The sequence below is a fragment of the Callithrix jacchus genome, chromosome 18 (assembly GCF_049354715.1).
Source record: "Callithrix jacchus isolate 240 chromosome 18, calJac240_pri, whole genome shotgun sequence".
Lineage (NCBI taxonomy): Eukaryota > Metazoa > Chordata > Mammalia > Primates > Cebidae > Callithrix > Callithrix jacchus.
This window is the reverse complement of record NC_133519.1, coordinates 32,517,062-32,543,011: the sequence shown is the minus strand read 5'-3', so window position 1 is coordinate 32,543,011 and position 25,950 is coordinate 32,517,062. Positions and strand designations below refer to the sequence as shown.

At 33.2% G+C, this 25,950-nt stretch overlaps 1 protein-coding gene across 2 annotated transcripts in view; it reads right to left on the bottom strand.

The window, feature by feature from the left end:
- The window catches only part of KIFAP3 (kinesin associated protein 3), a 142,711-nt gene that overhangs the window by 31,190 nt on the left and 85,571 nt on the right, over window positions 1-25,950 (bottom strand). For both annotated transcript variants that reach the window (XM_078356300.1, XM_002807710.7), the window contains exons 16-19: window positions 21,908-22,006; window positions 19,254-19,339; window positions 8,320-8,509; window positions 1,027-1,126 (exon numbers count right to left, since the gene is read on the bottom strand). In XM_078356300.1, the coding sequence (XP_078212426.1) occupies window positions 1,027-1,126; window positions 8,320-8,509; window positions 19,254-19,339; window positions 21,908-22,006 (475 nt within the window). The remainder of the gene's footprint in view (window positions 1-1,026; window positions 1,127-8,319; window positions 8,510-19,253; window positions 19,340-21,907; window positions 22,007-25,950) is intronic.

Below are 25,950 nucleotides of genomic sequence, written 5' to 3'. Positions count from 1 at the left end.
TTTTGCTCCATCATCCTACTTGTGTGAACTGGTTAATTAACCTTGAGTTTTTAGAGCTGTGATTTCCTCATCAGTAAAACAGATATAATAATACTGTTTTAAAATGTCGCTGTGCAAATTAAAATAAGTAAGATGAATATTTGTAAAACAGATTATATAAATGGATAATTGATAATGGTTGAAATTATCATAATTAGTATCAGATTAAAATAACAAGTGATCATTAAGAATTACTGCATATTAGATGCAACTGTATTGTTTGTTTAAAAAATACATGAACATATCTCACACATAGAAAATAGCTTATCCTAATGAAAAGCAGAATTTCAGAAGAAATTAAATTAACAACTTAATGAAAAAAATAAATAGGCTTAAGGGAAAATAAGACTATCTGTTCACTGGACTAGCTCAATGTGAAATGTCAACAGTAAGTCTTATTTAAAATATTACACCTCTAGGAATGATACAAAGAGGGAAATATTGCTTATACTTTCTGGCAAGATTTTTAAAATCTATGATATCATTAGGTAATAAAGCTGGATATATGCTGTGGGGAACTTTATTATAATTGCAAAAGAATACTGGCCTTTTTTTTTCTTAAATGTTTTACTCAAACACCATCTAGGGAGAAAAAGTCTTCAATTTGATAAAAGCATCACCTTTTTAAAAATAGTGATATCTTAATTGTTAAAATACATGTCTTGTGTTCTCATTTTATATTTTAATGGCTTTAGCAAACACTCAAGAAACAATCTGCATTTATTAATTAGGCAAAAGTATTGTTCGTGTCAACAATCTATATTTTGCAACTTGAAGAGAATATTTTGTTTTAGATCTGTGATCTCCAGTTTTTAAACATAGAAAATGTGACTTTATAAGTTAATTTAAAATCAAACATGTCCTTGAAAAGATTGAGGGTTTTTTCACCTCTTAATGAAAAAGAAGACAAATGGAGAGCAAAGAGAATTTTAGCTTTTCAAAAGCAACAGATATCATACATTAGATTTTTCTTGGAAAACTGTTTACCTGCCAGGAAATGAATGCTGTCCAACAATATCTCCATTTTGAAGGTGATAATCATTGAAGAAATCGGGACTTATGGCTCCTTCAGAGGCAATTAATCCATCTAGAAAAAAAGATAATGGTAACTAGTAAAACATATGTGTAGGAAAAAAAAAATCTGTCTTATCAATTAACACAATAAGAAAATAGCTTGTATATTTAGCCTAGAAAGAAAAATGTTAGCATGACATGTTGTTCTCTCTGGGATTATGAACAGATGGATGTATGAACTGAAGTGCTGGTTCACAATAACGCAGCACAGTAACTAGACATTCATTGAGCATCTACTATGTACTTGGTAGTACACGAGCACAGAGAGTAATTCGACAGTCTCTGCTTTCAAGCAGCTTATGGTCTCATGGAGAAGAAGAAAAAAAATAAGGGAAGCAAGGTGGGGACAGACAGTAAGGCAGACAGTAAGGATGGTTCAGGCTAAGGAAATAAAACAAATAAAAGCAAGGAGATATTAAACAGCTTGGAATTGGTAAAAGGTAATATTTTATTGTATTTCACAGCTTTATTAGTGTAGCATGATTAGGGAATCAGATATCTCAAATAAGTGAATTTCCAAAAAAGCAACACTTGACAGTTTAAGTGCCAAACATTAAAACACATGCACAAACTTATATTACAAATCTTCATATAGTTTACACTTCCTATATTCTTTATTTTATTTATTGTACTTTAGGTTCTGGGGTACATGTACAGATCATGCAGGATTGTTGCATAGCTATATATATGGCAAGGTGGTTTGCTGCCTCCATCCCCTCATCACCTATATCTGGTATTTCTCCCCATGTTATCTCCCTCCAACCTCCCCATCCCCCACTGTTCCTCCACAGCCCCCACCAACAGACCCCAGTGTGTGATGCTTTCCTCCCTGTGTCCATGTGTTCTCATTGTTCGACACTTACATTCTTAAAATGATACACTATTGATTATTCAATATTCATAATATTTACAGTCCCTAGGGTTTACAGATATATTTGATTACCTATGCTAAATAGCTCTATACTGGTATACCTTTTGAGACATTTTTCTTTGCTTACAAAATGGTTTTCCTAAATTTAAGTATTTGTTATGACTTTTTTCCTGATTATAGAATTATACTACTTTCTTATTTGTTCCAATCCAAGACTCTAGATAACCTATTTTTGATAGAATTACGAATAAGTTAAGAATAAAAAGAACTTGAGGGAAAAAAAGATCTAAATGATGGCTTCAGAGCTGTTCAATGCATAGAACAAATACGTTAGTACATGGCTTTTGTAATAACTATTTGGATAGCTTTGAGGCCTTTCAAAGTTTCCTTTGCTAAAAGTATGCTGGGTTGTTGAGTGGCCTGCAGATAGTTAGCTAGGTCATACCCACCACAGTGTTTATACATTTGGCACACAGTATAGGCAAATTATTCAATCACTAAATGATTATTTTATACTTAGCACATGCATAATAACACTATGCTAGGTCCTGTGGGAAATATATAAAATTATAACACATAATCTCTCTTTTTAAGAATTTTAGTTTAAGTGAAATAAAAGACAAACACTTAAGATGCAATTAAAAATGTAGTTTATAATGATATACAGAAGGAATGGATATAAGTACCAAATGAGTGTGGAGGCAATAAAAGATAGAGGGGTTATAAAATTCTACTTGGATGGGGAAGAGGCAGAAGTGTAATAGATTTGAGTCTGGAAAGATAGGTAAGGTTTAAATGATGAAACCTGCTTGAGGAATAAGGGTCTTTAAAATTGAATGAATGGTAAAACTAAGTAATAGAGTTGGCAAAGGAATTAAGTGGGGTAATTTGTATTTCCATAAGACTCCCATACTACTCATTTGATAAATATATCCATTTGTTACTCATCACATATTAATGACATATTATTTTTTAATTGTTGAATTGGTAATAGACACCTTTGGTATTTGTCCTATTATTTTACCAACTTTAAAATACTTAAGAGATTGCTTGAGTTTCTACTAAAAGTGCCAGTAATATTTAATCCTGTTTTTATGTCCACTAGCAGTTAAAGTTTCTATAAATGAAAAAGACTAGCTAAACACTGAAAAGTTACCAAACAAAAAAAAGGAAAGAAATCATGGAAAATGCCAAGACACCACAGATTGACAGTAAAGCAATTTTTAAAAAAAATCAATTTTATATGAATTCTAGCCATATAAAAATTTGTGATTTTATATAGTAAATGTTTTAAAAATGGCTAAGATTTTGTGAAAGTGGCTAAAACTAACAGGGGTAAGAACACAAAAATCAACAAGTTCCTCCGTTAAATTAAAACCAAAGAATTGAGAATCAGAGTTTAAGAAACCTGCCAATATTAGAGGAACAAAGCTAAGTAAAATGCCAAAATAAAATGTATGCCACACGTGGAAAATGCACGCAAAGATATTCAGCATGCCAGTAAAACAAAAGAATTTAACACTCAGAAATATTTCAGACATAAAGCCAAATGAAAGGATATCTGAATTATGTAAAAAAGTTTATATTTATAAAATATGTCATAGTGAAGTGATCCAGATTAGGAAGAAATTAGGTAAAAATCTGACCAAATTCTCAACATCTTATTTTTGATTCAGGATGCCTATTGTCTTCAAAGGGAATAATAAGTAGTAAAAGAATAAACAGAATACAGGACACTAGAAACTGGGTGATCATCAAATGGAGATCAAATTAAAAATTTTTTACTTTAAAGATTCAGCCAGAAATTTAATAAACTCAGAATACAACTAGTTTAATAATATAGTAAGTCTATTCTTATGTGGATTAAATAAAGAGTAAATTTATGCTTCTGAAGTTCTTTTTATTTCTTTTTTAAGACACAGGGTCTTGCTCTGTTGCTCAGGCTGGAGTGGAGTGGTACAATCATAGCTCACTGTAGCCTCAAACTCCTGTGTTCAAATAGTGATGCTCCTGAGTAGCTGGGACTACAGGCAGGTGTAAGCACCACATCTGGCTAATGTAAAAAATTTGTTGTAGAGACAGGGAATTGCTCATGTTGGTCTTGAACTTCTGGCGTCAAGTGATCCTCCTGTCTCAGCCTCCCAAAGTGCTGGAAGTATGGGTGTGAGCTACGTTGCCCAATTTCATTTTTAATTGATTTTTAATCACTGTGGTTGATTCAGTAAACTGTGGCATCTACAGCGCCCTTTATGGCTTCACAAAAGTTAGGCAGCACTGACATATGAGTAATCTTTCTTTACTAGAATGAGGTATAAAAATTCCATGAAAGCCTCACATCTCAAGCACCTAATCTTCTTTGGAAACCTAATCTTCTATTTTTTCTTAACATTGTTCATTCAAAATTAATTCATTTAGGGAAATACTAAAAAAGAATCATAGTTTCTGCTTTATTTTCCAAATAAATCTAGGAGCATCTTATATTCCTACTCTAAACTTGTTTCAAAGATACTAACAAGGAACTAAAGTATTTCATGTAACATTTCAATGACCAGAGAACAAACAGAAAAGACAGATATACACCAGAATACTCTGTCAGCTCTAGAGTATTATATACATTTACATTACTCAATTATATAAAACCTTTTAGAACACAGTTATAAAGCACACCTTTCTGAGATGCCCCAAGTAAATTATAAAGACAGTTATGAACAAAACAAAGTATATACTGGAACAATGATGAAACCAAAGCAAATCTGTTATCAACATAGATAATTTATCAACTTTCTGATTTCTGAAAGCCAGTTTAAAAAACTGGCTTATAAATATTGAAAATAAAAAAATATAAAACTCAGTATCTTCTTATATATTATCTTGTATATCATATATTGCTACTGAAATACAGTTCTTTTTTTTTTAAAAAAAACTATTTTTCTTTCTTTCTTTTTTTTTTTTTTTTTTGAGATGGAGTCTTTCTTGCTTTGTTGCCCAGGCTGGTATGCGGTGGTACAATCTCAGTTCACTGTAACCTCTGCCTCCTGGGTTCTATAGCGATTCTCCTGCCTCAGCCTCCTGAGTAGCTGGGATTATGGGAGTGTACCACCACATCTGGCTAATCTTTGTATTTTCAGTAGAGACGGGGTTTCACCATGTTGGCCAGGCTGGTCTCGAACTCCTGAACTCAAGTGATCTATATGCCTTGGCCAGTCAAAGTGCTGGGATTACAAATATGAGCCACTGCACCTAGCCAACTTTTTTTCTTAAAGAGAGAGGGTCTTGCTATTAATAATTTGCCCAGGTTGGAGTGCAGTGGCTATTCATAAGCATGATCTCACTACTGATCAGCATGGGAGTTTTGACTTAATCACTTTTGGATCTGGGCCAGTTCACCCCTCCTTAGGCAGTCTGGTGGTCTCCAACTCCCAGGAGGTCACCAAACTGATGTTGAACTTAGTGTGGACACCTGATTGGCATAGCTCACTATAACCCAGAGCTCTTAAGACTCAAGTGATCCCCTCACCTCAGCCTTCTGAGTAGCTGGGACTAATTTCTTTTTCTTTTCTTTTCTTTTTTTTTTTTTTTTTTGGTAGAGATAAGTCTCACTATGTTGCCCAAGCTAGTCTTGAACTCCTGGTCTCAAGTAACCCCCCTGCTTTGGCCTCCCAAAGTGCTGGCATTAGAGGTATGAGCCACCATGTCCAACCTCTTTTTATTTTTAAAAGTCAAATTAAAATATAATGTTGAACTCTTTGGTAAACAAGCTAAAGGTGAAACTGTGACTATACAGGAGAAAATAGATGTCATTAGTGTAGAAAATGAGAAAAAGAACTAAAATGATAAATTGTATTAATAATTTATTGGCTATACTTTATAAGACACATCACAGAAATACATAGGTAAATAAAATCTATGGTTTTTACAATATTCCTGAGACAGAACCAACCATTTTAAGCTTCATATTCCAGGAATATATTCACATACTAAGAATAAGATTCACTACAATTAATGAAGAACAATTAAAAAATAAAAAGTCATTTAGATATATGTAGTAGCAATGCAGCTTTATAAATGACAAAATATTTCCTCTATGGGTAAAAGTACTAAGGCAAACAGCTTCATTTTCATGATAGCAAAGGAAATTAATTAGTGACTACAATTACAATAATTTTAGACTAAGGAAAAGTAGTGTAACTAAAGGAGGTGCTTGTATTGTATTTCACATGACAATACTAAGGTTGTTTTTCTTAAAACACAGCAGAATCATATTCATTTAACTATTAAATAGTCTGAAAATACTGAGAGTGATACTAATGACTAGGAAATGGCAGGTGCTATTTCATTTTAAAGTAAAAGGTAAGACCCAGGGAATTATGAGCCACTAAGTTTAACCTCTGTGGCTGAAAAGCTGCTCTTATCAGAAGCAGCCTAAATTTTCAGAGGCTTAAAAACATGGCTCAAGTATTCAAACAAATCTGCAGTACTACAAATTTATCTGATGTTTTCTGATGATACAATTATACACAATAAAGGAAGGGAGGCTAATATTATCTAGATTTCCATGAGACACATCAAGAAATGCTACTGAGATTCATTTTGTCCATGGACTATTCATGGAAAATGATGTAGGTAAAATAATTACTAAACTGAAAAAAATTGCTTGCTAGAAGAACTTTATTTTGAAACTCACAGCATGCAATATCTACTGTCAAATGTCTATCATATCCTCAGGCTATAGACACAAAAAAAATCTAAATGCTTTTAAGTTTTGGTGTATGAAAATATACCTAATTGTTTTCTCACAAAAAAATGTAAGTTTACTTATATATAATTTTAATTATAAAGTATCAGAAAAATATTTAGGATTTCCACTTTAACAGGTTAATTTAATTTTGGAAATATGGTATAACTTTTTAGAAATCTGTTCTGAAATTTTAATTGTATTAAAACAACAATGATGAATACTGAGGTGGTTAATAGTTTTATCTGGTTTTAGAAACTGGTAATCAATTCATTATGAAAGGCAGCTAACAACCTTCAAAGCAAGAACTTGATTCCAAGAATATTCTGATTTCTATTAACAAAAAAATTCATATCACATATATTTTACATCATCTTACTTCATGAATACTGAATATGTAAGGAACAGCTGCTTGCTATTACCAAACTAAGAAATTCTGTTTGGTTGAAATTAATGATCTATTCCATCTGGTTTGAAACACAAAGCAGTGTTTTATAACCACTGTAAAATTTAGTTAGGAAGAAATCTATTTAATTTTCAAAGTAGAGCATAAGGTTTCCATGATTTAAGTATACCAAATACAAAAATAATATCCATGGAAAATTTGCACAATACACAATTAAGAAAACAACATGAATGAAAATGTGAGTGGTATTATTGTGAGTACAGTGATCAGATGTAATAGTAATTTACATAATCATCCAATCATTGATCACACACCAATTGTTCAGATAAAATGAGACAATATACAAAATTTTTAGAGAACATATTTGTGAACACTAAATACATAATAGAAATACATAGTAGAAAAAAAGGTGAGTCACTAATTCAGATATAATCACTTTAATGCTTTTTATCTCAACTTGCTACAGATCTTAATTGTTATCAAAATCCTTTCGTTTCTCTCCTCAACAAAATGAATTCAATGAAGTCACATTAATGTTGGCAATGATACAAAACAGTAAAAGCTAGAATATGCAAAAACTTACCAATCTTTGTGTCAAACTCATCCTTGGAAAAAGGGAGTATTGCAGAATCAACAAGGTTATAATACATGTAAGATTTATGCAAGCATTAAATTTTATCTTGAAAACATTAGCATAGTTTAGAAAGAATAAACAATTGCTGCTAGTATCAAAATCTTTCCCAAAGTTACCATACAGAGTTTGGTAGTTTGAAACTAAAGCAAAACCATGGCAAAATTAAATATTTAAGATTAAATACCTTGGAAAATGAAAGATAAATCAATAAATTATGCATTTAGTAAATGCATAAGAAAAATGAATATTACATTTTTGAATAGAAGTCAGAAATCTTAAAGTTGTCCATTTAAGTTACACATTCTAGCAAGTAATAAACTTCTAAGGACAGTTAGTTTTCCTGCCTACAGCCTTTTATGGAGATTACATCAAAGACTAACTTGGAAAAAAATAATGGTAAGTTAATAGGTTTGCTTATTGTATATAGATGTTACAACTAAAATCATTAGAAGACCATTCATAAACTAAAAGTGCTTATTAAGCTTGGGAATGTGCGAGGCTGGAAGACTAAAATCTCTATTCATAGCATGTAAATTGTTTATTTTCACTTTGGTTATCACCTGAGTTGTAGAAAAGATCAGGTCTTTCAAGAATATCTCCTTCATGAATGTATGGCTCAATTCGATCATCACCATACAAGTACTGCTCACTCTCATCCATCTGACGACTCTCTACCATCTCCAGCCACTGAGAGTTATGCCAGCGAAACTTTTCACTCTGAATTTTCTTAGCCCATTCTTCATCATATTCCTATTGAAAATAAACAGTCAACTGTTATTATATAAGCTAATTCACTTGGCACTCAGATAGCAATATTTTTATCTCTTGAGAATTTTGGAGGGTCCTTCATGAGGCCAGGGGCAGCATTAAAAATACCTGCTCAGAATTATTTTATATAATAGCCAACAAAAAGCAATTACATACATAAAGAAGTCTTTGTTTGGATTACCAATCATTAATGGCAATGGCAAACACTAGAAAAGTTTAAATTTCATAAATTCTTATTTAATATTACGTAAATATTGCCAGAATTTAAGCAAGCAGTAAGGCTTCAGTTTCTAAAGAGTTCTTGTGGCTATAATTAAAATTGATCTTGGAACAAAATGGATTTCAATTGTACAGTTCCACTTATACATGGATTTTTGTTCCACCTCTGAGAAAGCAAAACCAAGCCCTCCTCTTTTTTCTCCACCTATTCAATGTGAAGACAATGGGGATGAAGATCTTTATGATGATTCACTTCCACTTGGTGAACAGTAAATAGAGTTTCTTTTCCTTATGATTTTCTTAAAAATATTCCTTTTTCTAGCTTACTTTATTGTAAGAATACAGTATATAATACATATACAAAATATGTGTTAATTGTTTATTCTATTAGTAAGGCTTCCATTTAACAGTAGGCTATTAGTTTAAGTTTTGGGGGAGTGCAAAGTTATCCATGGATTTTCAACTTTGTTGGGGAATTGGTCCCCTAAAACCTGTGTTGTTCAAGAGTCAACTGCATTTGTGGCACTAATGACAGGTAGTTGGCATAAAATGACATATTTTGCTATATCTTTTAGGCTGGATAACATTGGGGGAAAAGTACTATTAAAGTATTGCTTTAGCTTCTAAAATGGGTTACTACAGAAAACAAATAACAGAACTGAATTTTTGTTCCAACCACAAATTAATGATCTTGTCTTATTTAGTTGTAATTATTTCTTTAAATGTTTCTTGTTTTGATCATAAACTCCTGTGGAGCAAGACTGGGTTATTAGCTGACAGGTGTATCTGTAACACTTGTCAGAGAGAAAGTTCTTGGTGAACGGTTTTGAAGGATAAATAGGCAAATTACTGTAACCTCCAGCCAGAACTCCTCCATCTTCTACTTGTCCCATAGGCTGCAGCTACTTCTGATTAGTGTATTGATTTAACAGTGGATAACAGAAATGATAGCATGGATAGAAAATAAAAGCCTTCAGATATTTTATGTCATTGTTAGGGTTCTTGGTTTTAAATTCCTCTGTCATATCTTTAAACACATTTGGTTACAGCTGTCTGAAAAGGAGGTAGAGGAATGCAGGGTAATAGCACTATTAAGGCAAACACAAAAATTAAGAGGTAGACTAAATACATATTTTAGTTAAATGCTGGGCAATTTTCAACTCAAGCTGAGATTCAAATCAAAATGGCTATCACAGAATACATTTCTGGGATATAAAAATAAAATCTGAAATTTTATAATAAATGTAATTATTATTGTAATTTTCTTGTTACAAGTTTAACTCGTTCAATTTTAAGTTTCACATTATCAGCAAATCCCAGCAGTGTCAGTTGTCAGACTGTGTGTTCTATACTGCATATTTAAAAAACATACAGATGCTCCCTTTCAACTAAAGTTGGAGAAGGTAGAGGATATTTTTTGACTGTAGTACTGGTACTGACAATTTTGCTACCAAATTATGAACTTTGTTTTCTTTTTCATTTTTTAGGTTCAAGGATACATATGCAGATTTGTTACACAGATAAACTGTGTGTCATGGGGGTTTGGTGTACAGATTGTTACCCAGGTAATAAGCATAGTACTCAATAGGTAGTTTTTCAGTCCTCACTCTCCCCCCACCCTCCACCCTTAAATAGGTCCTGATGTTTGCTGCTCCCTTGTGTCTCTGTGTACTCAATATTTAGCACCCAATTATAAGTGAGAACATGTGGCATTTAATTTTCTGTTCCTTTGTTAGTTTACTTAGGATAATGGCCTCCAGCTCTATCCATGTTGCTGCAAAGGACATAATCTCATACATTTTTATGGCTGTATAATAGTCCATGGTGTATATGTACAACATTTTCTTTAACCAATCTACTGCTGATGGCTATTTAGTTTGATTAGCTTGTCTTTGCTTATTGTGAACACTGATGCAATGAACATGCACGTGCATGTCTCTTTATGGTAGGACAATGTATATTCCTTTGGGTACATACCCAATAAAGGGACTTTTTTCTTTTTCCTTTTTTTTTTTGAGACACAGTCTCGCTGTCCCCCATGCTGGAGTGCAGTGGTACAATCTCAGCTCATTGAGGTCTCTGCCTCCTGGGTTAAAGTGTTTCTTGTGCCCCAGCGGAATTACAGGCACCTGACACCATCACCTGGCTAATTTTTGTATTTTTGGTAGAGATGGGATTTCATGTTGACCAGGCTGGTCTTGAACTCCTGACCTCAAGTAATCCAACTGCCTTAGCCTCCTAAAATGCTTAGCTCCTAAATACAGGTGTGAGCCACAGCATCCGGCCAGGACTTATTTTCTAACAGTTATCTATTAACATTTCTATTAGTCATCAATCTATTCCCTAATATTATTATTTAAAATTAAGTTGCATAAAATTAAGAACTATCATAAACATTATATAAAAATAATATTTATTATTCAAATGATAGAATTTTAATAATTAAACAACTGGAGATCTTTACCCCAGTTACATCTATGTCACTAAACTATACTTGAAACTGACTATTCAGATACAAATAATAAATCCAAATGCCATACTTCCTTAGTATTACTGATGTAGTCATAATGACTAAATGTGATGGTAGTTTATACAACCACCCAATCACTGATCACACACAAATTGTTCTGCCAAAATGAGATAATACATATAAAGCATTTAGATAACTTATATTGAGAACACTAAATAAATTACTTTAACTAATTCAAGTAACAGCTCTCTGAAATAAGTACTATAATTATTAACATTTTACAAATGAGAAAATGAGGCCCAGAACACTGAAGTAACTTGATCCAGGGTACACAGCTGGCTGTGGCTCCTACAGCACTGCAAATCTCAGGCCAGCAATGTGGAAGAGGCAGTTAAACAGAGGATAAATGAACATTTGTCAGGGTTACTGCAGAATGGATTCTTCATTGAATGAGAATATAACTAATAGCCTCCAGGGTCAACTTTCTGCTCTAAGATTTTGTAAGCAAGCAGTGATATGGGAAGAAGTAGCTTTTGGTCTGGTAAGTATTCTCAGTCATGCACTTACTGAGCTGGCCATACTTGGGAGGGTACTGGGGAAAGACCAAGTTGAAAAATACTATGCACAGAGATGTTGTTACAAGCAGTTTTGTTGGCTGCAGATTTTGCTGATTCACTTTGGGTTTCCAAAATTAAATAAAATACCAAGTGAGGCCTCATTATGTAATATAGGCATATGATTAGCTTCAAAGTAATGACTGTGAATCTCTTTTAGAGTCATATAACTTTGCAAGAGTACACTTTTTGTTGCCATATGTGGTTCTGTGTATGTGCTGAATTAAAGTTAGCTGCAGAAAGATACTGTCATGTTAGAAATGGCCAAATAATTTACAAAGAGTGATCACATAACCATACAGTAGAAAGAAAGGATAAATTTATTACATCCATTGGGGTAAAACATTTCATACATAAATAAAAAGCAAAATGATATTGTGGACAAGAAATTCGCCATACTAATTGGCTTTTTTTTTCTAAAAAATAAGTTGGTTACAGTTTTCCAAAACTCTCAGAATACAGTTTATAAAATACTAGAAATCCTTGTAAGTCCACATTAAATACAGAACTAATTTGAATGTTATTGCTTCTTTTAAGAATAGTAGCTTGTTTCACTTGGGAAGAGGCATAAACCTAATTTTTCATTTTGGTAGAAAAATTTAAATCGGATTGAATTATCTGAATGAAGAGGTATTCATTCAAGAAAAAAGACAGAACAATCATACAATCTGCTAATTTCTTTATAATTTAAATTTCAAGCATATTCATTCTTAGGGTAAAAACAGGAGTTAAAATTCAGTCAAGTGCCCAAAGCATATAAAAATGGGCTCTGCTCTTCCACTAAGAGTGAAACTTGACTCCTACTACGAATACCTGTGAAATGTTACAAAGGTAGGTAATGTTTAAAATTGTAAAAATCCTTAAACTACATTTCCACAAAATGTATTTAGCCTAGTAATTAATGCTTTGCAAAAACAAACAAAATCCTGCTTACTCCGACTCACATCCTCTTTTAAGATTATCCTAATTTAACAATAACAAACATATATCTGATAAATGTAAAAATATGTAACAAAGAAGTTTCTTCATAAATAATTGCCCTTCTAACTTTAGCATTCTTATAACCCTACGTGCTCACATCAATATTCTTATTAATAAGTTTACATATACAAGGCTCAGTTTAAAAAGAGATTATCAACCATATTTGACAAAAGTCCAAACACACAACCCAAAAATATCCATAAGCATCCATGGCTAACTTTTGATAATTTCTTGTTAAAACTGATTTTCTAAGGCAGTGAGTTAGCACAGAACTTAGCACCAAATGTAATGACTGCCTTTATGCATTCCTTTAAAATTTTTACCTTTTCTCTTTTATCAGTTTTTGACTGAATTATTGTACAGAACTAGTGCATCTCAGAAATGCCAAATGTGGGTGAAGGGGAGGAAGGCAGCAAAACACACTGCCATGTGTGTGCCTATGCAACTATCTTACATGTTCTGCACATGTACCCCAAAACCTAAAATGTGATAAAAATAAATAAATAATGAAATAAAATAAAAAAGCCTAAAAGGTATGGTAGCAATGATATAGATTGCACTGTCATTTTCTTACCTAAAATAATTTTATTCTAACTTTTAAGCATTGTACTATAAACTAATAGGTTTAATTTCTATGACTAACTTACGAATTACCATGCATTATTGTTTACAGGATCACAATAAAAACACTATGGTTATTTTCTCACCTCTAAAAAGAAGCAAACAGCTCTTCTCTCAGGAAATATGACACAGAATGTTATTCTACACCAACTGTGTATTTAAGGTATAGAACATTATATCTTGCAAAAGAGCTAACGATTCTAGATGTACTATGATGAATCTACTAGATTGGCAAGCAGAGTTTTAATAAGAGGTGGCCTTGAAATTAAATATGTTTGTATGATTCTTTGTTATACATCATAGACAGAAAAAGTCAAACAAAAAAACAAACAAAAATACCTTGGCTTAACCCTATCAAAGCCCTAAAAGTTTTTCCATTTGAAGTCTTAAACAGTCATAGCATAAGTTTGAAATAATATTTGGAGTTTCATGATTATAAAAGTAACATTTTCATTATTGGAAATGGAAAATTACAGGAAAAATACCTATAAAAACTTTAGCAAGATAGAACCACATTAACTACTATATCCCACCCATTTTCAATGACTTTCTTAACTCCAATATTAATGGATAACTTCAGATAATATTTAAAAATATGTGTTTAAAAAAAATTTACAGGCTAAGTATGAAACATTATTAAGATATTGTACTTGTGCCATAGAAGTTTGCTCTAGTTTGTGATAATGTTGCCTCCAGTTTTCAACTATTTACCAAATAAAGCATCTTAGAATAAAATATGCCATAAGGAAAACAATATTCATTAAAATATTTTTACTTTTCTTTTTTCTTTAGTAGTAGTAAACAGTTAGAATTAAATGAGGTAGCATTATTTTGCTATATAATGCTGACCATTTATCTTTATGTTTCTGAAAAGGTTTCTTGAAAATCAAGTATTTTAGCTTATGGCTGCTGAAAATCACTACTCTGTGACCCATATCAAAAAATAATTATGAGAATTCAGGGATATCACAGCTGAATCACAGCCAGGGTATGTCATCAAAACCCATCAAGCCTCTGTGAAAATACTCTAGGAATATAGTGGTTTTTTTATTTTTGAAATACTTTTTTTCACAAAGTGCACCCTGGTGTCCTGGCTTTGAGACTCGAGTTGCCACATCCAACTTGCATGCCAATTAAGACTCGAGTTTGTTGTGTATTTAAAGAAAAACATGCTTTGTTTATTTCCTTCTCTACTCAGCTCCTGATACTGTGATTTTAAGCACTCAGAATCCATAAATTCTAAAGTGTCATGAAAGACTTATGGTTTGGTTTTACATGGAATGTGCCATCCTTTTTGAAGTCCTACATAATTTTGTTTACTAGTTAACCACTGAAAAATTACGAAGCCTTAACTAGCCTATTATCAGAGCCTGTTCACTATCAGGAAAACTCTTTGTCACTGGCTTCCGTCACACCTTGTATCTGATCAACACACTATAGGATAACACAGAGCTACATAGATCTGCTTTGTGTTCTAACACAACTGATGGAAAACAGATTTTCCTTTCTCCTTTAATGTGGCAGCCCCCTAATTGAGACTGTAACATGGTTTATTTAATATAATTTTTCATACTAAATTAAAGCAAGTCTGGAGTAATTTAGTTGCTCATTAAAGTTACGATGGTAGCTGCGAACAAGACACTTTTTATATCTTAGAAAATACACATAATTTAACATATATAATAAAGTTGTTGATTTTTATGCACATGCTATCTATTTCTCAGTAAGACTGCCCCAAGTGTTGACCTTTAGTCCTGACCACAAAGTAAAAGAAATAACTACATAAAATTTATATAAGTAAGAAATCATAATTTTCTTCTTTCATACTATACCTGTTTAAGTCCAACTGTTGTCAATTAAAAAAAATAAAGTAACTTGCATAACAGGTAGGAAACACACATTTATGTACAAAATTATGTGTGTATATACTTAAATTCTAACAAGTTGGAAAAATATCCTAAATTTCTGCCTTTTGGTTTATGTAATATTAAAATGAACTATTAAAAAGGGCTAACTAAATTTATCTTATTAAGCCCAATTAGATTCTATGGGATTAAGAAATAAAAATCAAACTTACACTGAGAAATAAAAAGATTTACCAAGACTGCAAAACAAACAAGAACCAGTTCTACTTGGTCTGGAAAGAGAAGATTTTAGAAATTTCTGCCAACAATTCACTTGAAAATCACTACTCTGTGGCCACATCCAACTTGCATGCCAATTAAAAGTGACCAGCATTTACCCATGCTTGAGAAAGCCTGAGTTCTAATGCTAACCCTAACCCTATAAACCTCTGTAACTTCTTTTCAGGATGTTGTAAGATACTTTTAAAGTGCTCTCCCTTACTGGCAAGATTATTAATAAACCCACATATTCTCTCTGACACAGGCTTCCTTGGTTATCTTTGCAGAGACCATAACAATGGGTGATGCAGAAGCTACATTTAAAGCTATATTGGTTTCTTTCATTTTAATAAACCAGCCTTATTAAGTACAATTTTGTCTGTCTGGAATGAAGACAGCACCTAGTTTTCCAAGGTTAGAATATTAAAGCTTGCTATTAATTCCAGATTATTAAAATAAAAACAATCTGCCCATGATTATAATTAAGAGTTAATAAAAAAGGAAGAAGTACCATTTGAAATCCCAGTGACACAAGCCTATGTCACTACTAAATCACACAGTAGCTAGAATGATGACAGTCATCAGTCTTTCACCAGAGAACCTGTTAACACCCTGTAGATATAGTGTGTCATTAGTACAAATAATCTAGTGATAGGCCATGTAGTAGTACTGCTTCTGGAATGCCAGTTCACATGGTTACAGAATAGTATCTTGGTGTTCTCTGGAGTCTATATTGTAAGTTTTTATATTCAAGGAACATATATTGTTGAGTTTTGTATTTTCAGTGTCTTTCTTAGTGTTTGTCATGTAATAGGTGCTTAATAAACACGTATTAAATATCTGACAAACCAGAAGTATCAGAGGAGGATTTCTGAGGTTCTCAAATACTTCACACAAAGTTGAGGATGTACTGAAAGATACAAATCTAATTGAGTTGTTAGAAGCTCTCTAGATTGGAGGTGTAGGTAATGTTCTTCCTTTCATGATTCCCAAGGCATGGAAGAGAAAAAGGCAATGGTCAACAGATTTAGAATTCCCTTGGAAGACCAACTAGTTATAGGTTTCTCTCTCCTTGTCTCCTTGCTCCTCTTTGCATCTACACCACTCCCTGCCTCCCAAGCTACAAGTAACATAGTCAAACAGGCAACAATGTGCTGATGAGGCCAGAGACTGCATCACATAAACAAGTTATGTAATACTCCTTGGTACCTAGAGTACTACCACCACACATCTGTTTCAATTCATCAGTTGAGGGCTTGGGCCCAACTACATTAAACAAATAATCACTAGTATAATATTTGCATAATTTGGGGGACAAGTACTTTACTGCAGAAAGCATATTTCCCCAAGGCTTGCAAGGCAACTAATTTTTTTAAGTGTTATTCCGCACTATCTGCCTTCAGTGGCAAGTAAGTTTGTTTTCTTACAGATAAATTGCTTTGAGCTACAAATATTTCTATCCTGTCTATTTATTTTTTTATTATTATAGAATACAGTTATGCTGAAAATACTAGGAAATCATTATCTAGAGGTAAAAATAGTTTTAAGAGATCATCCACTCGTAAGCAAGTTTCTAATAATTTAAAAAGTTTGTTATTTAGTTAGCATTAGTAATGCTAACTAAAGACTTTACATTCTCCCTTGATGGTCTTTTTATTGAGCAACATTTCAAGGCAGCAATGGGGGCAGAAACCAGAATTTTCCTAGGTTTAAAGTGCAGAAGTGAAGGAAGTAAAATATAGACAACTCTTTGGAAACTTTGGTTCTGGAAAGGAGAGCTAAGACAATATCTAAAAGAGAAAAGAGACACAGGGTTGGGGTGACTGCAGTTTAAGATAAGAGACTTAAGCCCAGAGTTTGGAAATTATTTGAAATAAAATTTTGATTTTATAATAATACATTTGTATTTTATACAAAATATTTATAGATGAATGCTGAATTGACCTTTTGGAACTATCACCTTACATTCTAAACCACATAGACTTAATATGTAAATCTAAACATTACTGTCTTCCAGCCACCTTTCCTAGACAGAAGGTAGATAAAAAGTATGTTCAATGTAATGCATAACAGACTGTCAACTCTCTCCTTTCCTCATTGCTTCAAGTAAGACAGTCACATATAGAACTATAAGAAGTTTCTTGTTCTTATACTAATACTTTACATACAGCAATGACACTGTGATCTATTAGAAAATAGTATGAGTCATGAAATTATTCTCTAGGCATATTAAATATTCTATATTCATAAGTCCTGTGATCAGTTAATAGTGAAATATCTTGGCTGAACAAGGATTTAATAGGTACAGTTTCTCTATTATGACTTAGAAATCAAAGCTAAAATGTCAATGTATCAATTTAGTTCTACACCAGTAATGAGACAGTCAAATCCAAAACACAGATGATATCAAATTAAGATGAATTTATAAAATGTGAGAAAGTGACAATAAAGTTCCTAATGGTGATTGTCTATTTTCATGATTAAATCACTACCAGAAAGTCCAACTTAGTGGATTTCCAACTAAGTTAATTGATTTTTTAAAAAAATATTATTGTGATCTGTTAAAAAAGTTAAAGTTAAAAATTTAAAACTACTGAATAGGCTACATTCAATAAACTTTCTAAAGGTGAGCCAAATCCAGTTCAAAAAAGAAAGCAATCTGGTTGTGCATAGCAGTATATGCTGTATATAAAAAACTACTTAAAATAATTGAGTATCTGGCACATCCCCAGTGCAGGGCCCAAATCCAGGGATAAGACTGTGGTAGGCAGCAAAATTGCTGAAGAAAAGTCTGCATGGTCCAGAAGTTTCCTACCCAACACTTAGATCATCTCTTTAATCATATCTCTGTAGTCACGTATCCTTTAAAAACCTCCAAAACTGGCCAGGCGCAGTGGCTCATGCCTGTAATCCCAGCACTTTGGGAGGCCGAGGAGGGCGGATCACAAGGTCAGGAGATCGAGACCACCCTCACTAACATGGTGAAATCCCATCTCTACTACACACACACACACACACACACACAAATATTAGCCCAGTATTGTGGCAGGCACCTGCAGTCCCAGCTACTCAGGAGACTGAGGCAGGAGAATCGCTTGAACCCAGGAAACAGAGGTTGCAGTGAGCTGAGATTGTACCACTGCACTCCGGTCTGGGTGACAGGGTGAGACTCTGTCTCAAAAAACAAAACAAAACACACAAATACACAAAAAAAAAAAACCTCAAAAACTGAATAACATTAAGATTTTTGTATTCCCCATCATTTCAAAGCAACTTAAAGGACAACTGTATGCATATAATAAAACTATCAATTAACTGAAAAAATAGCTGATACAAGATTTGATTTGTTAAAAAAATTTAATGGCCAAACCACAAAATTGATGATGTTTTGACAGAAACTGTCTCTCAACTCCCCACTCCTATATAACAATTTATCTGAAAAACAAGTGACTCTGAGATGACATGAAGATCCGAACTCTGAATACCCATAAAGTCTCTAAGGAGCTGATGACTTAAAAGTTGAAAGCTAAAAATTTACTAATATTTAAAAAGTAAATTTAATATCACTGTATATCCTGAATCTTACCAAAATACAAAGTTGGGTTTACACTGAATGCATAGTTCAAAATAGGTTTACAATGTTTTTTCCCTCCAAAATGAAGTCAATCATACTTTGTGTAGAAAAAATAATTACTTACCGCTATAATATCTAATGTATTATCACAGACCTTTCGAATTTCATTATTCTTATCATGCATCAGGTCTATGAGATATGCTGGAGCCTCTGAATAAAAATGGTTAAAGACAGAAACTACATTTGATATTGTGGCTAACCAATAATATTAGAAAAATCTCCTATTTTTTCTAAATTAAAATGCTAAATAGAAATTTAACCCAAATTTTGAAATAAAATTAATGCAAGATGACCAGAAACACTTAATATTTCATTGTTTAAAAAAACAGGGATAGTAGGGACATTAAAAAAAAGAAAAATTTAGATAAAAATGGATATGGAAAACAAAGTCAGTAAATTCCAGGAAATACAAGACCCTATTTCTGAATACATGAGGATCATGAACATAAATGAAGAGGAAGCTCTATAGTCGTGTAGCTACAAATGCTTCTTAATCTATCCTGCTCTTCTAAAAATTCAGGAAAACTAATTTCATACAAAGGTAACAAAAGAGATTCATGGTCAAAAAGGGAAGGCATATGATATTTTCACATAAAAGAAAGCTGCAACCTAATAATTTCAAAAGAGATAAAAATAATGAAAAAATAATTTTATATATATATATATATATATACACACACACACACACACACACATATATATGTATATATAAACAACACAAATCAGGATTAGAAAACGAAAGGAAATAAAATAATTCAGAAAAGAACCAAAAACACAAGTAAAAATCATTTTGGATATATAAAAAATAAGATAACAAAAGATTAAATAAACATAAGTCCTCACAAAAAACCTTATGAGATGACCTATTAACAGGGTTGTCTTTCAAAGAAGTTACCTAGGAAAACTACATTTTCATTTAACTATTTCCTGTAATGGCTTCTACAATCATGTAAATTTTAAGTAATTCTATACATAAAATATACCTTCAGAGACTCTCAACCCAAAAAAACATAAGTTCTAAGAACACCTTGTAACAAGAAAACCTGCTAACTTTAACTCGGTGTTTCTCAATCTTATTTTACTATCATAGAACCTTTTTTTCATTAAGCATCTGTTAATACTTAAGGAGTATGTTCCATGGAAGACAGCTGACGAAAAATTTATTCCAATTATTTTAACACTGTTAAATTTGGAGTTTATCTTTCTGGGAAAGTCAGTTTGTAAACCATATTAAAAACATTTATTACTTTTTCTATTGTTAGCTGTTAAGGCAGAACAGTATTTGTATTTTGATAGCCCATATTAATAACATTTCTAAAAATAGACTTGTTATTTATCAGACTTGACTCTTGGAAACTTCATATGGTTTCAGAATTTTTAATTTTTTGAGATAGGGTCTCCCTCTGCCACCCAGGCTGGAATGCAGTGGCACAATCGTAGCTCACTGCAGCCTTGACTTCTGAGGTTCACATGATAACTCCTGCTTCAGTTTCCTGAGTAGCTGGGACTAGAGGCATGCAACGTGATGCCCAGCTAATATTTTATCTTTTTATTTTTAGTAGAGATGAGGTCTCACTATGTTGCCCAGGCTGGTCTCAAACACTTGAGCTCAAGTGATGCTCTTACCTCAGCCTCCCAAAGTGCTGGGATTACAGGCATGAGCCACTGTGCCCAGCCAATCATACTGGATTATAATTTTATATTTCTTGTATATTATACCTGTCTAACTCTCCAAGGAAACTATAAACTCCTTGAGGTCAAGGACTTTCTTATACATCTAACACATAAGCCAGTATCTGTTTAGATGGTCAAAGCTTGAGAAATGTGTGAATAAATGTAAGTTTAATTACATATAGTAAAAGAGTTAGCAGATACCAAAATTTTCAGCTTAAGAGGCTGTGTGGATGACACAGTTGTTATTCACAATGAATACAGAAGGCACGACTGTTTTGCTTATCAGGGAGGATGTTACCAATATTGAGTGCCCTTTGGATGCAAGAATGATAAACTACCAGGTACTAAAATACCTCTGTGTGTTGGGAACTATTGGCAATTTAAATCCATTAGTACTTACAACAATTCTATAAGGTAGGAGGTCTTTTAATTTTAATATTAATGTTACAGGTATTTTTTAGGTGCATGATTGTTAAGTAACTTTTCCAAGGTCCTGCAGCTTAGTAGCAAAAGGCAATTTAAAATTAGGACTATTTGATTTATAACGCTCTTCAGGCTACAGCATGCTGTGCTCCTTTAGGTAAGTGGAAGATATCCAAGTGGCAGTTAGCAACAAATGCCTGGGGCTCAAGATAGGGGTTATGAAGTTTAAATACTTCGCATATAGTTGGTAGCTAAACTCATGGGAATAGATGTGCTTTCCCACATAGAGTAAATAAGGTAAGATTAGAAAAGAACCAAGGATAGTCCTAGGAAACTCTGTTATTTAAGGTATGTTAATAGAGAAGGAAGTTCTGATATGTTTGTTAAGTTTCTTAGGAATCATAACCTGACTAGTTAATAAAATTGTTCTCATTATATTCTACCTATATACTGATTTGGGGTCAAGAGGTTCCATGGAAAATAGGTTATCTTCTAAATTTATCTCAAAACTTAGTGTTTTTTTATACATTATCTCAACATTTGCAAGAAAAAAAAAAACAAAGATGAATCCTTTCTGAATATGTGAAATATTGCTATCTACTGTAAACACTGAAAGGATACGTGTTTCCTTGATTATGACGTCTCTCGTGGCTTGGTGGAAAACCATTTGGTAGAAGACATAAATTATCTGACATACAAATTCATCATCTTCTTGTTGAGCTGTAAGTAAACAAAAAACTCAAATGAAGAATACTGTGTTTATATACCAAATTTAAAATCATTGAGGGGAATAATATAGAATGAGTAAAACTAAAAGTGATAAGGAGATAAGTAAGCAGAAATGGATTAAACTAACTTCTATGTTTCTAATGTAAAATGGTAACAGTTACTACCACCTGTTTTGTGCATAAGAATTCTTTAAACAATTCTAATTTGTAAAATAAACCTGGTTCTATTTTGTCTTTATAATGTTGACTTCACAGGAGAAAAATAATTCTTAAAAATCACATCTTCTAAACTTTAGGTAGAAACTGAACTATTATAAAAAGGTATTTCTTTTTGTTGAATAATGTTCACAAAATTAAACTTTATGTATTGGCATGAAATAATAAGCAATTTAGTTTCCATCTAATTAATTATAATAGTAAAAAGTTACATAATAAAGGCCACTTAATAAATGTTTAATACCATACAAACAGTAGCTTAACATAACAGCTGATGTCCACTGATTAATATGCAGTAGAAAAAGGATAACTGCTTAGAGAAATCTAACCTTAAGTAATGGTTGTAAAATTAGATTTAATAGTATAGTTTGCTATCAACTCTTGGTAAAAGTTCAATGACAGTTTAGAAACAGATATTTAGGTCAACAGAGTATCAAACCAGTTGTATAGAATAAATTGTGGGTCTCTTAAAGTTCAGTTTGTCCCAAGTGATCTCCCTTACTAACTTGCCAAGGTACTACTCCCTGAAACGAATTGGGTTAAATTTCTCACTATTAATTACTATATTGGTATACAGTATTCTCACTTAATACCAAAGGTTTCAATCTTGAAAATCCATATATTTCTTAAAAAGAGTATTATAAAGTCTCTGCCTGTGATGATCTCATGTCAGAGAACACCAAAACATAGTAAAACACTCTGAGCTAGCTGTGTCAGATCACTTTATAAAGCTCTCTTGATTATAATCACCATGGGACAGCAATTCCAGGAGGCAGGTCATTTTGCTTCAGCTTTCTTCAGTTCTCCACAAAATCTTCATTCTCATTCTGTCAACTACGTGTCTTTACTTTCACCTCCTAACTACTTAGTCTTTCTTTTAATTATTTCTGATCTGCAAACTTCTGGCTATGAGAAGAGGGTACCAAAGTAAATACAAATATGCTACATTTTGGAGAAGGAATACTTCAAATATGGGGCATTAACTCTAGATGGTCTATTAAAATAAATCATATTAAGGAACTTACAAATTAAATTAAAAAAATTCACAACAGAAAAATGTGCCAAAGGCTTAAACAGGCACATCTTTGTATTTGGTATCCCTAAATGGTCAATAAACATAAACAAGTGTTCAATTTCATTAGTCATTAGGGAAATGCAAATTAAAATCAAATGACATACCAGTATGATGGCTACAATTGAAAGGACTGACAATACCCAGTATTGGAGGTGATGTGGAACAACTGCAGGTCTCTTACATTACTGGTAGGAATGAAAACTGGGACAACTACAGATTGGCACAGTTTACTAAAGCTAAACACATACAAACTTTGTGACCCGGCCATTCTACTCCTACGTGTATACCTGATAGAAATGAGTACATATGTTCACCAAATAAAAGGTTTCAAAATGTTCATAGGAGCATTATTTATAATAGTCCTCCTCCTCCCCACAAAAACCTAGCTACTATCCGTCAGTAGTAGAAAGGATAAATGGTGGTATATTTATGTAATATTATATACAACAATGAAAATGAACAAACTTTCGTATACAACATAGATGAATGTCGCAAGTACAAGGCAGAACAAAATAAACTAGATTCCACTTACATAATAAAGTTCAAAACCAACCAAAAGTAATCTAGTGGTGACAAAAGAAACTGTCTTTTGTTTCAAACTAACCACTTTTTTTTTTGAGGTGGAGTCTCGTTCTATCACCAGGCTGGAGTACAGGGGTGCAATCTTGGCTCACTGCAACCTCCGCATTCCTGGGTTCAAGCGATTCTCACGCTTCAGCCTCTCGAGTAGCTGGGACTAAAGGTGGGCACAATGCCCAGCTAATTTTTGTATTTTTAGTAGGCACAGGGCTTCACTATGTTGGCCAGGATGGTCTCATCTCTTGACCTCAGATCCGCCCTCCCGGGCCTCCCAAAGCGCTGAGATTACAGGTGTGAGCCACGGTGCCTGGCCCCAAACAAACCACTTTGAAGGAGGTGCTAACAACTGAGAGGAGGGAGAAAGGGCACTTCTAAGGTACTGGCAATGTTTTATTTTCTTACATGAGTGATAACATGGGTGTGCTTACACTGAAAATACACTGAACTATACTTAAAATTTATGTATTCTATACATACATTCTAAAAGTCTAATAAAATTAATACAAAATGCATATATATCAAACCTAGTACAAGATGAACTGAGATGAGAGTATCTTCTTCAGGCATCTCATATTAGCGTTTTTCACTTCTGTACTAGGTAGTTATGATGTGTAAGATCCTAGAGAATTGGCCCTAATAAGATTCGGATAAATTTTGTATGCAATATGGAGAAGAATGAGCCCTGCCCCTTAAAAGCAATATAAATGCAAGGGGAAAACTCTAGGCCTACACTCTCAAATACTGTAGCCATAAACTACTGAAGCTAATTAAATTAATTCAAAAATTCAGGTTATCAGTTGTAAGAGCCACAGTTCAAGTGTTCTACAGCTGCATGTGTTGGACAGCACATATACAGAACATTTTCATCAACTAAGAAAGTTCAGAGAACTTAGAGGGCAATTGTCTCTGGATCTAGAAGGGAATATGATGTTTAGAATTAGCTTCCAAATGAACTTTCCTACTTAGAAGTCAAGTAATAAAAAACAAGATTTGCACAAGAGAAGAGATCCAATTCAAACCAACACAAAGCTCAACAGAAAGAAGTTATATAATACAGTGGTCCTTCCTTATCTGTGTTTTTTCTTTCCATGGTTGTAGTTGCCTGTAGTCAACCATGGTCCAGAAATATCAAATGAAAAATTCCAGAAATAATTCATACGTTTTAAATTGTATACAATTCTGAATAGTGTGATGTAATTTCCCACTGTTCCACTCTGTCCCATCCAGTACATGAATCATCCCTTTGTCCAGTGTATTCAGGATGTACATGCCACCCACCCATTAGTCCCTTAGCAGCCATCTTGGTTATCAGGTCAACTAGCACAGTACTGCAATGCTTGTATTCAAGTAACCCTTATTTCATTTAACAATGGCTCCAAACTATAAGAGTAGTGATGCTAAGCATATTCTTGTAATTGTTCTCCTTTGCTATTAGTTATTGTTGTTAATTTCTTACTGTGTCTAATTTATAAATTAAACTTTATCATAGGTATGTTTAGAAAAAGACAGTATTGGCTGGGCGCGGTGGCTCAAGCCTGTAATCCCAGCACTTTGGGAGGCCGAGGCGGGTGGATCACGAGGTCAAGATATCGAGACCATCCTGGTCAACATGGTGAAACCCCGTCTGTACTAAAGATACAAAAATTAACTGGGCATGGTGGCGCGTGCCTGTAATCCCAGCTACTCAGGAGGCTGAGGCAGGAGAATTGCCTGAACCCATGAGGCGGAGGTTGCGGTGAGCCGAGATCGCGCCATTGCACTCCAGCCTGGGTAACAAGAGCGAAACTCCATCTCAAAAAAAAAAAAAAAGAAAAAGACAGTATTTATAGGGTTTGGTAGTATCTGCAGTTTCAGGCATCTGCTGATGGTCTTGGAATGTATTCTCCTTGATTAAGCGGTGACTACTGTATTGGTTGTTCAAGGCTGGTGAGGAGAGTACTTTTGTAAAATTGGTCCTGAACTTCTTTATAGCAACATTCTTACCTTTGAAAGCTAAAGATCTTTGATACTACTCTATCCAATTCCAGTTAGCAGTATATTTAATTCATTTTTCTTGATTATGTAAG